This window comes from Gymnogyps californianus, chromosome 29, assembly GCF_018139145.2.
Source record: "Gymnogyps californianus isolate 813 chromosome 29, ASM1813914v2, whole genome shotgun sequence".
In the NCBI taxonomy this organism is placed as follows: Eukaryota; Metazoa; Chordata; class Aves; order Accipitriformes; family Cathartidae; genus Gymnogyps; species Gymnogyps californianus.
The window spans coordinates 2,129,269-2,144,036 of record NC_059499.1 but is presented as its reverse complement, the minus strand read 5'-3'; the positions used below and the strand labels follow the sequence as shown (position 1 = coordinate 2,144,036).

At 42.2% G+C, this 14,768-nt stretch overlaps 1 protein-coding gene across 12 annotated transcripts; it reads right to left on the bottom strand.

The window, feature by feature from the left end:
- Window positions 1–969: 969 nt before the first annotated feature.
- ANP32E (acidic nuclear phosphoprotein 32 family member E) lies at window positions 970–14,523 on the bottom strand. 12 transcript variants are annotated; one of them, XM_050912303.1, is made up of 8 exons: window positions 14,301–14,418; window positions 12,212–12,361; window positions 11,488–11,610; window positions 9,856–10,021; window positions 8,160–8,317; window positions 5,986–6,040; window positions 4,235–4,249; window positions 970–3,833 (listed from the first exon to the last, which is right to left on the bottom strand). In XM_050912303.1, the coding sequence occupies exons 1-8, from the start codon at window positions 14,352–14,354 to the stop codon at window positions 3,766–3,768; spliced, it is 789 nt and encodes a 262-aa protein (XP_050768260.1). In that variant the 5' UTR covers window positions 14,355–14,418; the 3' UTR covers window positions 970–3,765. The 12 variants fall into 12 exon arrangements, with proteins under 12 accessions (XP_050768260.1, XP_050768269.1, XP_050768258.1 ...); XM_050912312.1 differs by lacking the exon at window positions 4,235–4,249 and having other exon boundaries at window positions 14,301–14,523; XM_050912301.1 differs by lacking the exon at window positions 4,235–4,249 and having other exon boundaries at window positions 970–3,830.
- Window positions 14,524–14,768: the final 245 nt, after the last annotated feature.

Genomic DNA, 14,768 nt, shown 5'->3' with positions numbered 1-14,768 from the left:
CAAGTTTTTCCTGATTTTGAAGACATGCCTACACAGCACTGAATTTCCTTTCGTCTCCTTTGCCATGCATGTACCAGAATGGAACAGCCTGGTCTTAGTTAACATAAACCCACCAGTATCCCCAAAAGGTAGACTAAACTTCTGTTAAAAACAATCCTAAAGCTCAGGTTCCCCATTTGGTCTCACTCCAGTGGGCAAATAGGTGCATAGGGACTGAGCAGCCAATATGGGGCTTTAGATGGAAAGGCAATTCCTCCCCACACGTAGGGGGGAAAAAAAAAAAAAAAAAGAAAAAAATCCCAGAAAACCACCACCCATTTCTCAGCTAATCACTCATCTGGTAGAAGAAAAGCCTGTTTAGTTACTAGCTTTCTCAAGTGCATCCAGGGGATTTTTGCCAAGAATGCTGGACTAATCCCAAAATAAAAACAATGCTATGTCTAGCTGTATAGGAGCAGCAGCTTTTTTTAAACATTGTTCTTGAATGAGGAGTCACACAGACCGAGGCAGCTACTTTGAAAGGACAGCATTAGACTTGCAGCTCGGGCTGTCGGGCACACCAAGTCAGCATTTACGAAAAGCAAAATATAACCAGGCTCTTGATTTTCATTTTTGTTTCTTAAGACTCAGCCAGACTTGCATAGCTCAGCTACACTCGAATGGTATTGATTTATACAGTATGCAAAAGCCCCATCAGCTCCAACACTCATTTCTACATTAAACTCATCTGGAAACACTCTAAGGGAACTATCCAGACATCACTCTGGGTCTTCCATAGCATCCTTCCTCGACTGTGACAATGTTACCGAGAACTAAAGTATCATAAAGTCCAAGTTCTAGCCCCAGAAAGATGCACAATTCTGCAGGTTCCCCCCGTAACAAAAAGATAACAGGAAAGAACAATTACCTCTTACTCCATTCCTTAAGAAGTATCACGTTCTCCACAGCTGTACATACTAAAAGAAGTAATCCAATACAATAGTCTCAATTTATTTGAAATAATTCGGTTTGAAAACTTTTTAATTTAAAATTTACAGCACACGTGGGGAGGAAACATGTTTTGTTACAACTAAAAATTATCAGAAGAGTGCTGCAGGGTTGTTTCCTTTAATTTAACACTGTCATGGCTTTATTCAAAACACAGTTGCACAAAATCAGTTACTCCAAAGTTTAAGGAAAGAGTTTGATAAGGAACCGAAACACACTATATACATACTGCCATACAAAGAGCATTAAAATAGGACAAAACCTCTACAAAATATAAAACCCACCCTTACATATTTGCATGAAAAGACCACCCACCAAGCAAAAAAGTTTCAAAAGTTATCTGGAGGCTCTGTATTACTTATTTTAAAAAATGCTATGCTGTTTAATTGCATGCCACGCTGACAAATATGAAACTATACTTAGATGGTAACACTGAGGAAAAGACAAAGTTACTTAGGAAGTTAAGTTTTGTGTGAGGCTCAGATTTTTAGATGTAGCGGCTGATGCACGACCCTGCAAGTTGGTTTTAGGAAGTGTTAGGTCTGCCTATCTCAGGGAAGGTCTGCTAACCCCTTCTGAGGTTATTCTGTTTTGTCCAATTAGCTCATCCAATGTCAAAATTGGACTCGCTTACTGAAACAAGACCAGTACTCAAATAATTTTAATCCATCAAAATAGAATTTTTTTTCCATTTAAAACTAATTTTATATGCATCAGTAAAAGACAGTTAAGGAAAACCCTGACAATGAGGTACTTTAAAGTACACACTTATAAATAATAGGTTTCAATCATTCACTGAGACTAAAAAAAAAAGAAGGAAGAAGATGGGAAAACACACTATCTCAAAGCTGAGCACAAAGCAACTGCCTTGAACACAGAGCCTCCATGACAAGATAGGATGTGCACTTACCTAAGGTTTCTATTCATTCAGTATTCATACACAAAACACAGGAACTTAGATTGTGGTTGCAAATGTAGTTTTACCACTACTTTTCTAGTGTCTTTACAGATATTCATTAAAAAAATGCAAAACCCATTTAGTCAGTTCATTTCCAAGTATATTGCCATCTGCCTGACTCATTTCATTCAGATGCCTTTAACGGCTGGCTATGCTTTACAGCTACACGAGAAACTATGATTTAAGGCTCTATTCGGGGGAAAAAAAAACACACACACAAGAAATTGGGCTTTGCAGAACTTCAACCCTGCAGTATCTAAACTTGATTTAAGAGTTGGAAGTCACATTTAAAGTCTGCTAGTGTGTGAAATACCTATTAAATATTCACAGGTAACCGATCTATGGGTGACTGACTCTTACTTAGGTCCAGGAAATCTCCCTCTTCCCCACCCCTGGTGTCTCCCCCAGTTTAATGGCAGCTATTGTCAGCCAAGACAGATATAAAAATAAGTCTCTTGAATAAAGCTGTGTGTGATATTTGGTTCAGTACCTACGTGAAACAATGTAAATTAGTTTTCTATCAAGACTACTGTTTTAAATCCAAATCGTGACTGAAAGAGGAATGCTGTATGTCTGAACTTGTTTCGCAGTGGCTCAAATGGAAAACATGAATCCATTGGGGCAGAATTATTAAGACCTGTTGGTCACAATCAGGCTGCTAGGAAAAAACTTTGTCTGCATGTCTCCTGTACTTGCCACCAACTACGCAACGGAACAAGTTTCTGCAGCCATTCAATATAAAAAACCCTAAACTATTAACTAGTATTATACATGAACTTGAATGTTTTGCCTACAACCAGATTTAAAAAGTTTAAAAGGTGACCTGTGAAGAAAGACTAACTTATGTTCATCTTTCCCCCTTCAATGATTCTATAAAAGTGGGGGGGAGGGTTTGAAAAAAAATGTGCTTGAAGGAGTTACCCGTTAACTTCTGCATTAGAAATGCATCTATTTTATAGCCAAACACCATGATTGTTGCAGAATTCCCGAAATGACAATGCAAGAGCAAAGTGAGTGAAAGTTTAACAAAGACTTCTAGCGAAATGGTTTAAAACTACAGATTATTTGCTTTTGTTAATACCTGCAATGACTATGTGTTTTGGAGAAAATTTACGGATTATAACCCTTTCAGTTTGCCAAGATACGTTCTTGACGGTATCTAGTGAATACTCCAGCAAACACTGAACGTCTGAACGAGCAGGGAAAAAAAGATCTTCTGAAACCCACTTAGGCTTTACAATGTAACACACAAAATGGATAGAAGACTTACAAAAAAACATTACAGGAGTCACCTTTTAAAAAGCTGAAATAAAGGTGTAATCTAGTTGTCGATTTCACAAATAGAATCCCTGGTAAACTGAGACTATAGTCAACTTCTCATTTAAAAGAGACTGGAATTTGCCATAGAGCATTTGTGAGTTCAGCTTTTTAAGTATAAAAACTTTAAAATCTTGAAGGAAATTCACAATATTAAACCCATGTGAAATGGGTGTTTTAACTCTGGGCTTATGATGACCAACACAGCAAGCTTGTATAAAATTAAAGAGCTCCAAATAAAAGTCTAGGGGGAAAAACTTGACAATGGCTTCAGTGATTATAGGGCTGAAAATTGTTTTCTACATATAGGTTCACTAACAGGCTATTATATCTTATTTGGAATGATAAAAAGGGCAAGAATAGTAAAACCACACTTCTCCTATAAAAAGTTAACATTATCTTCTGTAGGGACATCTATGGTACATGGAGACATACAGATCTGCATAATCACTATTGCGTATTCTGTAACTTAAGAGTCTGGTCCTACTTGTGTCTATAACAAATTAATCATCCTCTTCCTCGCCTTCATCTTCAGGGTCTCGTTTCCTCTTCTCCCCTCGAATGCCCTCTGCTAAGGAAAAGAGGTATGCATACATCTCATTATGTTCTGCTCAGACATCATAAACGTAATGTTATACTTTTAGAAGAGGTAATTGAAATAGATTACTGTTTGTTTGTAGATAATGCATTCACCACTATAACATCTCTGTGTTGCTTATGGCTCTCAAAAAAAGATCAGTTTACATCACTCTGAATAATTCATGCACGCCATATTAAACCAAGTTCAGGCTAAGCCTGTGTTGTTCCATACAGGAATTATTGATATGAAGTAGATTTACAAAAAAAGTTTCTGTTAACGTATATTGGAGAACTAAAATGGAAATGACATTGTTCTATCTCCCTAACTTTAGTTTTCAGAAGTTGCATACACCCTGCCCAAAACCCAGCAGTTTCTGCAGATACCAAGTGAACCATGCTCCGTTCCCTCTCCAGTGACAAACTGATACAAGCATCTTGCATACATATCTTTGAGCTTATTCTTAGAAATATGCTTAATTCAGTCAGTGGACTATGCGCTCTTGTGGTGAAATCATGAAATGCAATTTTGTCAAATCTAATAGATTTATTTTCCAGTAGTCATTTCCTGGCTAATTAGCCATCCTCACTGCCTGCTTTGTTGTCTTAATAGATTCGAAGGCTGCATTTGTGAAAAGTGAAGAATTAGCATTACTACTTCAGAATTTTAGGTTTTTTTCAAGTGCAAGATGCATCTCCAAAAACTGCTCCATTAAGCCAAGCGTACAGGTGAGATGGGGACTAGTCTGGTCAGAAATTCTAGAATTTGCCTACAGTTTGCACAGACATGGAACTAGGCTTGATTAATACAAAACTTTGCTGCTAGGGATAGTTTAAAGATTAGGACAGAGCTCCTAACCATTAGAAAAGGGAAGTTCTGGGAGAGCCTCATAGCAAGAAAAGTACAGAGGAAAAGCTAGCTAATTTTAAGACGAAGCTTGGTAATTTTTTTAAAGGGACTTTAGCAGCCATTGACTGATAGTAACAGGGGACTCCTAACCGGTGTCTTAATCTTACCACTTCGAACACAGAGATGCATACAACTAAGCCACCCATCCACCAACAAATCAGAGTACACCGATATCTGCACAAGAATCAAGACTAAGCCTTCTGCCTAAAGAGCAACTTCTGTTCCAGTGGTCCAGACCAGAGTAGGCGCATCGAACATAAGGCTGGTCCCTACCCTGATGGCTTGGAAACCTCAAACAAGGTGCAAAAAAGAATGAGTGGTATGTTTGTCCTGTTTAACTTCTTGCTGGTCCTTTTCACAATATCAAAAGATAAAATAAAAAGTTATTTCATGAAAAAATACTCAAGTAACCCACTTCTTGCAAACAGAACTTTATGTTCTGCAACATACCAAAGGAACAGTAGGAGCCTGCAAGAATGCCACTTTTTCCACATCAGTTACACACACTGGATACACTGTACCTTCTTAAAGCAGGATGAACCACACACACCCTCTTTTTTTTTTTTGGAAGCTTTTGACTATTATGCATGTGTCTGACATCAAAACAGTAATTTATGAAATTCAGAAGTTAAAACCACTGATAAAAAGACTAGCTAGAAAAAATACAAGTAGGCTCACTAGCTAAGCCGTTAGACAGGATACTGGGTCGAGTCTGCCTCCTAGGAGTTGCCTCTGAAGCAGAAAGGTTTACTGGAGAAGCCGCTTTCAGCTTGATAAAGGGAAAAGATGCAGCTGCTACTGCTGCTTCAAGGGCTTTGCCAGTGGAGCCTCTGGTGCATGAAACAGGGTATTTTAAATGTATGTAATAACATTTGCAAGGTATACAGAAGAGTCTCTCTCCGTTCCATGTTGGAAAATTAAAATTTCTAACTGTGTAGGAAATGCAGTACCTTTCACTTTAGAAAACTGCTTCCACAAGAGACTTTGAAAACTGACATTTCTTCCTTATTTTTATTTTACAAGTGAGCAGACAAAAAATATCAAATACTGCACAGCTACTTTACTACCTGCTCGAGCTCTTGCTTAAACCGATCCTAAAATAGCTCACATACCTTCAGAAACAGACCAGCCAAACAGTGATTTCTGCCATTAAAGTGCACATCCCAAACTTGCAAAGTTACAGAAGTATAAAAGAATCAATTGTTTTAGTCACAACTTTAATAACTTGAGAACTTACCTTCTTCCTCCTCATCACCTCCTTCTTCAACATAGTCGTCATCATCATCTTCATCCTTTACAAAAATTGTGAAGTATTTTTACAATTGCCGTTTATTTAAGTTTTGCTTACATGCTGATCCTGAGCAGAAATTCAGAAAATCCCACTTACTCTGTTCAGAGGTCACATTCCACATTTACTTTTTGCTCTGGACATCTGTACAAGGATAGGCAGCCAAACTGACTACAGTACATTTAATCACCCAAGCCAGTGTATTATCTGGCCCGGTGTTCTCGTTTCTTTGTTTTTCCCACTTATCACTATCGTATGCCAGCTCAAGAGTAAGTTATTGCAAAATGAACTGAAGAGGCCACGACAGCAAATAGAGACGACAAACAGCTTTAGTTTTCCTTTTAACCCACTGTCATTAAAGGACAAGGAAGATGAGAAAGCAGCACAGCTAATATCTTTACAAAATTATGTTTCTATGTCAAATGAATTAAGTTGTTGGGGTTTTTTCCTTGTTTTTTTTAAAGCTGATAGCTGAAAAATGTAAACCAATTAACAATCAGCAGCCCCAGAAAATTAAACAATGGTGCAAGATCTCTACCCTACTGGCACCATGTCAAGCCCTGAAGACAAACTGAAGTCTTATTTTTATATCCATCTGCTATATCAAATTTTATACATAGGGTAATGTAACAAGTACAGATGTGAAAACATGAGAGCCCATCTGACACTTGCCCTTAGAACATGGGAATTAAAGAGACTCTGGATTAATTCATTGCAATTAGAATGGTACATGATTTCATTTTCAAAAATACAGAGAAAAGCTACCAGACTAGAACTCTTTCAAAACTTTACATACTTCACCCTGACCACCACCTGTTCCTTACCGAAATGAATGCAAAATACAAACTCAATATCTGGTTTTGTTGCAGCATCAACAGAAGGGCCACGGTTCTGAACTCGCCTAACATTTCCATGGCTCTCTGTGATAATTCCCAGTCACCTAACGTGCACAGCATATGCACATACTAACGGCCACACACGATTAACTCCTGATATTCTTCCTAGCCACATATTGTTCATTTTCCAAAGAACCACCTCTAAGGTCTTGGCTTCAAAACAGATTTAGTTATTTACTTCCAGCTTGATGAATTGTGTTACAGCCATTACCTCTTCAGAGTATTAAGGCAGAAACAAAGTTACATTTGTAAGCAAATCATATGGGCGCTACTTACCAGAACAAAATGAAGAACACCAAAGAGTTTAGTTCAAGAGTTGCTGCACACCCAGGGGAAATGCAGCCGATAGGAAGTAAACTCTTATCAAAAGTAACAGTAATGGAAGTAATGACCACAGGTTTTTTTTGATCTGAAACGTGTGAGCTGCTTGCACACAAAATCCATGCCAGACACATTCTCCCTCTGAGACCCCTGTAGCTGTCAAAGGAGAGTACTAAACCAGGACTCCTGGGTTTTACTTCAATCCAATCATCATTGAGGCATGACCAGTTTGTATCTACAAGAATCTACTCATAACCTTGTAAAATGTGTGTATTTTCTTATCCTAGCTTCTTAATACTTCTCCATTTGCTTTTTAGTGCAGTACTACTCGAAAGATCCTGCGGGCTATTTTCCACCGCTCTTCACACCACCACTAAGAACATTTCCAAGTGAGCGCATGGTAAAAAACCCAGCATTTATTACAGCAAAAATAGACTTTTCCTTTGTTTCATTTTACCTGAAGTACTGGTAACTTGTTGCTACTTCATTCTCTTCTTTCATAAGACCAGGGCATTTCCTTCAATTTTCCAAAAGAAATTATTCTATTTAATATGTATTTCTATTCCGACAATTTAATTGGTAGCAGCTCTTAGTTTCAAAACGTTGGGGAGAACGGCTTCCTTAGCTTACAGAGAATAAAGAGGCTCTACCATCCTGCAACATTAAGGGGTGGGATAAAAGTGAACCAAGTCTTGGAAATCAGCCAGGACCATCTTCAGAGCTGACAGCCACCACTCATGTTCCAGTCAACACTTTGTACTTCGGTGACAGCAGCGTTCTCTCTGAAATACCTCACTGCATCTACCCTGCATTTATATACTCTGTGTCTATACGTTTAAATTAACACAGAAGTCTGTAGGCAGCTTTTCTTCATTTCTTGGATTTGGTAGAATTTACAAACTTTACCTGAATCTCTTCTTTCATCAGGTATGAAAGACCAACTTCCTCCTCCTCTTCACCTTCCCCCAAATCTGAACCTCCATCATCTTCATCATCTTCCTCTTCATATTCTCCTGGAGGACCAGCTTCATCCTCATCTTCGTCATCGTCATCTTCATCTCCTTCTGAAAGGAAGGATACACTTACATATGCTAAAAGTTAAGTTTCATTAACTCCTCTTTATGCAAGTTTGTATACACCCCGTCAAGCTAGCTGTAATGTTTTTTTCCAGAAGGGTTTGGGGTTTTTTTAAAATGCGGGCAACACATGGGAAACAAGCATGATTTTAATGAAGTTAATCTTTATAATTTTTTTCCCTGAAGAAAGGCTACCACTGTTTTTACATCACAAGCTTCAGGCAAAATTCTCAACGCCTGAAGCAGCTACGTATGCAAACTTCTGCAAGGGAGCTGAAATTTTAGTCAGTGGAAGGGGAAGAGAGGCTTCTCTATAGAATGAAACCCTAAAATATTTAAAGGCAAAACCAGCTTAACATATTACATTTATCTGTTGTTTAATCACTTACTAGTAACTATGAAACACCTACGTTCCAAAGAGATGATCTCTCATTTCATTTCTATGTCTGAAGCATATAATCACTTTCACAGTTTCAGTTAAGCAAATTACAAGAAATGACAAGGTGATTTAACACTTAAATTCATTTTCAAGTTAATAACCTATCAATCTATTTTCAAATATTGGGTTTATTTTCACATTCCAAGTATCAACTATTGGCTTTCATTGAGTTTTTAAACACAAGCTTCCAAACTCTGATGTGTCCGAGTACTCGTCAGCAGCCCCTTGACAGCCATGACCCAGCATACGGCCGTGGCAGCTCCCAGCTAATGATTTAAGGCACAAAGAAAACGCTGAGAAACCTCTGTCGTAAACAGATACAGCCCAAATCTCGCTAGTTATCTGTGTGGAACACAGACACGCATAAGACACAGCATGACAACAACAGCCCATCATATTTGCTAACAGCGTTCAAACACATTTTGGATGGTTTTTTTCTTAACAGCTTTGACTGTGTCAGTCATCTGTTAAGCCAAGCACATTTAAAGAAGAGCACTCATACCCCTATTCCTGCAATCACATCAACACAGAATTTGGAGCCACACACTGACAGACCTGTACCTACGGGTTTTGTTTTCCATCGGCTAACAACAATGGAAAAAGATGTAGGAATAGCCTCATTAATGACTACAACTGAGGTCGATCAAAAGGAACTATATACATTTTCTGAACAAAAAATTGTATTATACTTGAGCATGGGACTGAAGCCATTACAAAAACCAGTAAAATTATAAATTTAATACAAAATAATGTGTGTTTGTCACCTCACTGTGTATCATTCAGTAGTGCCGAAGTGCTTTAGTACTGGCAACAACTTACTTTGAGAATATTTATATCTTTGTAACAACATCTTTAGTCAAATTTCCTTAAACTCAGAAGGCTTCTGCAAGAACACTCAAAACCTTTGACAGGAGTTTTCCTTCTGTATCACAGTGTGTTATTACCAAACGAGTTCTAGAAGTCTGTGCTTCAAAAGTAAGAGCACAGAATCGCGCTAGTACATTCAAGAAGTCACTATACCCCACGCTACATTTACAGCTTTATTACAGCATAGTATTTCTATCCACAGTTTATTTCAGGAAGTTACCCTCATCATCATCGTCTTCTGAGTCCGGTGCCTCATTATCTTCCTGATCAAATCCATCTAGGTACGTGATTTGCTGAAGCAGCTCAAAAATGCTGTCTCTGTAATCCTCAAGGTTTGTAATCTCACAGTTGAACAGGTCAAGGCTCTTCAAGTTTTTGAGATTTTGCTGAAAATAAATGAAAAGGTTTTTTCCCCCCTATTTCTTGACATGGTACTTCAAGTTACAGTGCAGTCATGGCCCAAATACAGTTAACCATATAGCCAGCTACAGAATTTATTTTGCCCCCCATCCCTTCTTTTCTATTCAGTATTTTGCTCCCCATTAAATACAAGCTTCAGTTCAAAAGTTGTTTGCAGTAGTTAGAACTCCTAATGAAAGTGCTGTTGCAGACCAACTCCACAGCGTGCTTCCAGCACGCCCAACACATCCTTGAAGCACGAGACCACTGCGCACAGACTGCAGAACACACATTTGGGTTTGGTTTTTGTTTGCGTAGCCTCTTTTTGTTCAGGCAATCATGGGCAAAAACTTAACAACTCCAGTAGCCTTTCAGTAAACAGTTTGGCAATTTAATTACTGGCATCTTGTGAGGAGCAAGCAAGAGGCACTTGGTAGGATTTATAGCTACACTACAGAATTCGCTTTCCGAACAATAAAGACTAGACAACCGATGGTGATTTTTCCTCACCTTTCAGACTTTACGCGCATGCACAACGAGCCACCTGCGTGGCTTGGCAAGCACCTAAGATCTAAATAAAAGTGTTTCTTCTACAGGGCACTGTAACTGCTTTACTTGGTCTGCTACCTGCTGGGTTAAAGCACCATTAAAGTAGATGAAGAATCTTTATAAGCAGTTTTAAAAATATGCAGTCTATATCAAAGTCCTAAAAAAAAAAAATCATCTAGAAAAATGGGTGAACAGATCAGGCAGTGACAGGCGCTGGCAGCTTCCTCCTACATTTAAATGACCTACTACTGGTGCTTTCCAGGTTTGCTCCTAACTGACACTCTCATACACACATCCCAGTCACTTCACAGTTTAATGAAAGCTTAAGGCAGTTGCTTATTAGACAAACTATACCTTAATAAATGAACACAAGAGGATTAGCAAGACATAACTTGGCTACTTTTCTCTCAAAGACAAAACAGAAGCTCAAAAATCTCTTACTCAGTACATCCCATTACTAACAAAGTAATTTTACAGCCGTCCATTTACAAGTACCATCTCTAATAACCACGACATCGAGTTAATCAAGTCAGGACCAACTGGAATACTGACAAACCTAAAACACCACAGTATCTGTTTCACCTGAGGTGGCAAGAAAAAAAAATATATAGAACATACGACAGGTAAGAAAAGAAATTTCATTTCACATGCCTTTCAGCTGAAAAGGAATATAAGCAGCTAGAACATATCACGTTGTATCTTCGTACTTGCCGATTTCTTACATTGTAGTAGTTCAAAGCCCCTCTCTGCTGTTTCTACACTGTGCTTGAAAAAACTGCTCATACACAGCCCTTACAGCTATGTTTGTACCATTCCATTGCAAAAAAAAGTAATTTATTCTTGATAAAAAAATAGTATTTATTAGATTTAAATTGTCAGTTAGCCCCTCTCACTTCATACTTACAAGAGCTTCCACAGTGCCAAGATCTTTGATTTTGTTGCCACTTAGATTTAGATATGTGAGATTTGGACATCTTTCTGCAAGGACCTCCAGGCCTCCTGAAATGATGTTGTCGCTCAACTCCAACTATTATACAGAAAAAAAATTAATTACATGGTTGGCTTCTTACCATTAGATTCAGACCGCATCATTTTTAATCATTCTCCCTTTAACTTAATAATCACAAAGCTGAACACTTTTCAAGAGCCGCACAAGTTTACAAGCTTTGGCTGTCAAAAAGTTCCTTTAAGTTTACTTTGAGAATGATCAACTACTTAAAATCTCATGGGTTCGGATACCTAAATTTCAAGTTAGTGGCACACCTAATACCGGAATTCACTGCAAGCCTTCATCCTGCCAGCAACGTGCAACGGTACGTCACCGGCTGGGCAATCCAACGGCCTCGGCAAGACATGGCCAACCTTCACCATGTTAACAGACAAGCATTTACCGTCCTAAGACTCGTCGACCGAGCCCAATTTGGCCATAATTAACTGGCGATACCCAAAACAATTGCAGATCTTGAAAAAACAACGTAGATTGGACGTGGCATCGTTTCACAGGCCTGCCATCTCATAAAGCACCGTCAGCGCCACGCAAGTTCAACTGCGAGCGCTGAAAGGCACGACCGTGGGTTGTCGCCCATGACTTTTACTTCTCCAAGCACTGGCAGGCGAGAGATACCTACCTTTCGGAGCTTACTCAACGTGGGAAGTTTGGCCAGCGATGTCAGCTCTACATTGGCCATGCTAAGAAACTCGAGTTCTTTAAATGAATCATTCAGACCTTCGATTTCACCGTTGCTGGATCGGCAGTTATCGAGCACCAACTCCGTCACCTTCGAATAGGACAGCAAGTCACTTGTCAGTTTAATGAGCATCAAAAAACCGCACGCTTCATCTAAACCACAACGTGGAGACTGTTAAATATCTGTTGGTTCGGTGTTTGGTTTAAATTTAGACCAGACTTGTGGTCCGAAATCACTGACACTCACCTATTTAAAAAAAAAAAAAAGTATGCAACAGTTTCCCTTCCTCTGAGCATTCTTCAAATTGTGCAAAAACTGCCATCTAACCCCAAACTTTATTGATAGACACTTCGATAGCTTCCTATAGCGGCACCGCAGCCTGGGGTACACTTGCCCTTGTACGCAAGTGAACTGCTAACTTGTTTCTAAAGTCTACTAATTTCATTGTGCATATTCAAACCTACAAAAGCATTCCATTTCTTCCTGAACCCGAAACCTTCTGGCTCCAGATTATTTTAGCAGCGAGTTCTGCAGGTTAATTAAGCCCAATTAAATAATTTCCTCACGCCGAAGCCACTAAAACAACTAGATAATCGATACAGATCACGTACTTTGAGAAGCGGTAACAAGGAGCAGCCAATTAATTTTAAATTATTTTATCTACAGTGGAACATACCACTCGTTAGAAAGGACATTAACAAGGTGACTCTTCCTTTCCCCTGTACACTTTTAAATAATAACATTTTAAGACTGCTGCAGAAACCTCCGAGTGACACGCTTTGCCAGCTTCAAGTAAAGGCTCGCTATTGTTTTATTTTTTCCATCAAAAAACGTTACTCCAAACAAGCACAAAGTTTTAAAGAAAGCTGCCGGGGGAGAGGGGGGCCTTCCAGCTTCACCCAAGAAAGACACAGGCTAAAAGCGCACGGAGGCCTTTTCAGGTACCTGCCACGGATAAACTTACTGAAAGACGAGCTGTTTGGTTAAATCAACAGTTTTAGGCACTTTTTCCCCCAAATCCCCCGCGAGTCGGGTCAGCCTCGCGCGATATCGGCGTATCTGGACTTTACTCCTGGGGCGAGCGAGAGGCGCCGGGCGCTGGTTTTTCTTACCGACCTCGATGCAAAACCACCGGCCGGAGCCACGAGTGGGGCAGCGGGGTCCGTGAGATAACCACGGGGGGGATCAGGGCCGTCCCACGCGACGTGTCCCCCAGGCTTTGGCGTGGGGGGGGGCCGGGAGTGTGGGTGGCATTTTGTAAGGGGCAGCGCGCAGCCTCGCAGCGCACGTGAGCTCCCAAATTTTCAGCTTTTTTTTTTTTTTTTTTGCATCTTACTGAAGAAACGGGAAGTTGGCGACGGGAGGTGCGGGGGGGACACCCGCGACCGGGTGGGGTGGGTTGAGGGGGGGGGGGGGGGACGGGGGGAACAGGGGGACCCCCCCCACCCCGGCTCTCCCCCATCGTGCGCCCGGCGGGGCGGCGGCAGGAAGGAACGGGACCGAGCCGGCCGCACCACGCAGCGCACGGGGGGCGGAAAACGAAATTAATTAAAAAAAAAAAAAATTAAATTTAAAAAAAAAAAAAAAGGAGGAGGGAAGGGTTGAGGCTGGACTCGGCGCGACAGTGACCTGTTTACTACAGCCGCGCTCGCAAGTTGGAGGCGGCCGGCGGCGAGCCGGGAGGGGATTAACGGCGGGCGCAAGTTGGGGGCCTGCCCGCGCCCCCTCAGCCAACTTCGGGGGGCGAGGGGCGACCCCGCGGGGCGGAGTTGGCGGCGAGGAGGGGAGGGAGAGAGGGAGGGAGGCAGGGAGGAAGGGAGGCAGGGAGGGGGCGCGGGTCCCCGCCGCCCACCGCCCCGGGGCCGGCGCCCGGAAGCGCCGCCCGCGCCCCGCGGGGCTCCTGCGCCACGGCTGACCCAGATTCGGCGCCGGCGCCGCCGGGCCGAGCCCGGCCCGCCCGGCCTGAGGCGGCGGCGGTGGTCGCCCGTGCGGGGGCGGGAGCGCGGCCCGCCGCCCCGCCGCCCCTCACCTTCTCGGGGGCCCGGTTCCTCAACTCCAGGTTGATGCGCTTCTTCATCTCCATCGCCCCCCCCTCCCGCGGCTCCGCAGTAGCGAGGGAGGGTGACCGGGCGCGGCGGGGGACCGGCCGCGGGGTCGCTGCTGCGGCGGCCGCCGCCGGGAGGGAACCGGGAGTAGGGAGGGGAACGCCGCGGGCAGCCGCCGCCGCCGCCGCCCCGCTCCGCACGCAGCTCCGGCCCCGTCAATGGCCGCTCGCACACTGAGCCTCCATGACATGGCGCATGGCGCCCCCTCCCGCCGCCACGCCCCCGCCCCGGGGCGGGGCTTCCTCCGCGCCACCGCCCTTCTCATTGGCCCCGCAACGCCGCGGGGGGTGCCGCGCGATTGGCTAGCCGCGCTGTCCGTCCGGCGGCGCGGCCTTTTAAAGGCGGGGCGGGGAGGGGATGGGGCGGGGTTTGTCTTCGGGCGCGCGGGGCTG

Coding starts and splice junctions, on each gene's coding strand:
- ANP32E (XM_050912302.1), bottom strand. CDS start 14,354: ATGGAGATGAAGAAGCGCATCAACCTGGAGTTGAGGAACCGGGCCCCC. Junction 11,611..12,211: donor CGTTGAGTAAGCTCCGAAAG/GTAGGTATCTCT, acceptor TCTGTATAATAG/TTGGAGTTGAGCGACAACAT. Junction 6,041..8,159: donor TGATGAAAGAAGAGATTCAG/GTAAAGTTTGTA, acceptor ATTTTTGTAAAG/GATGAAGATGATGATGACGA.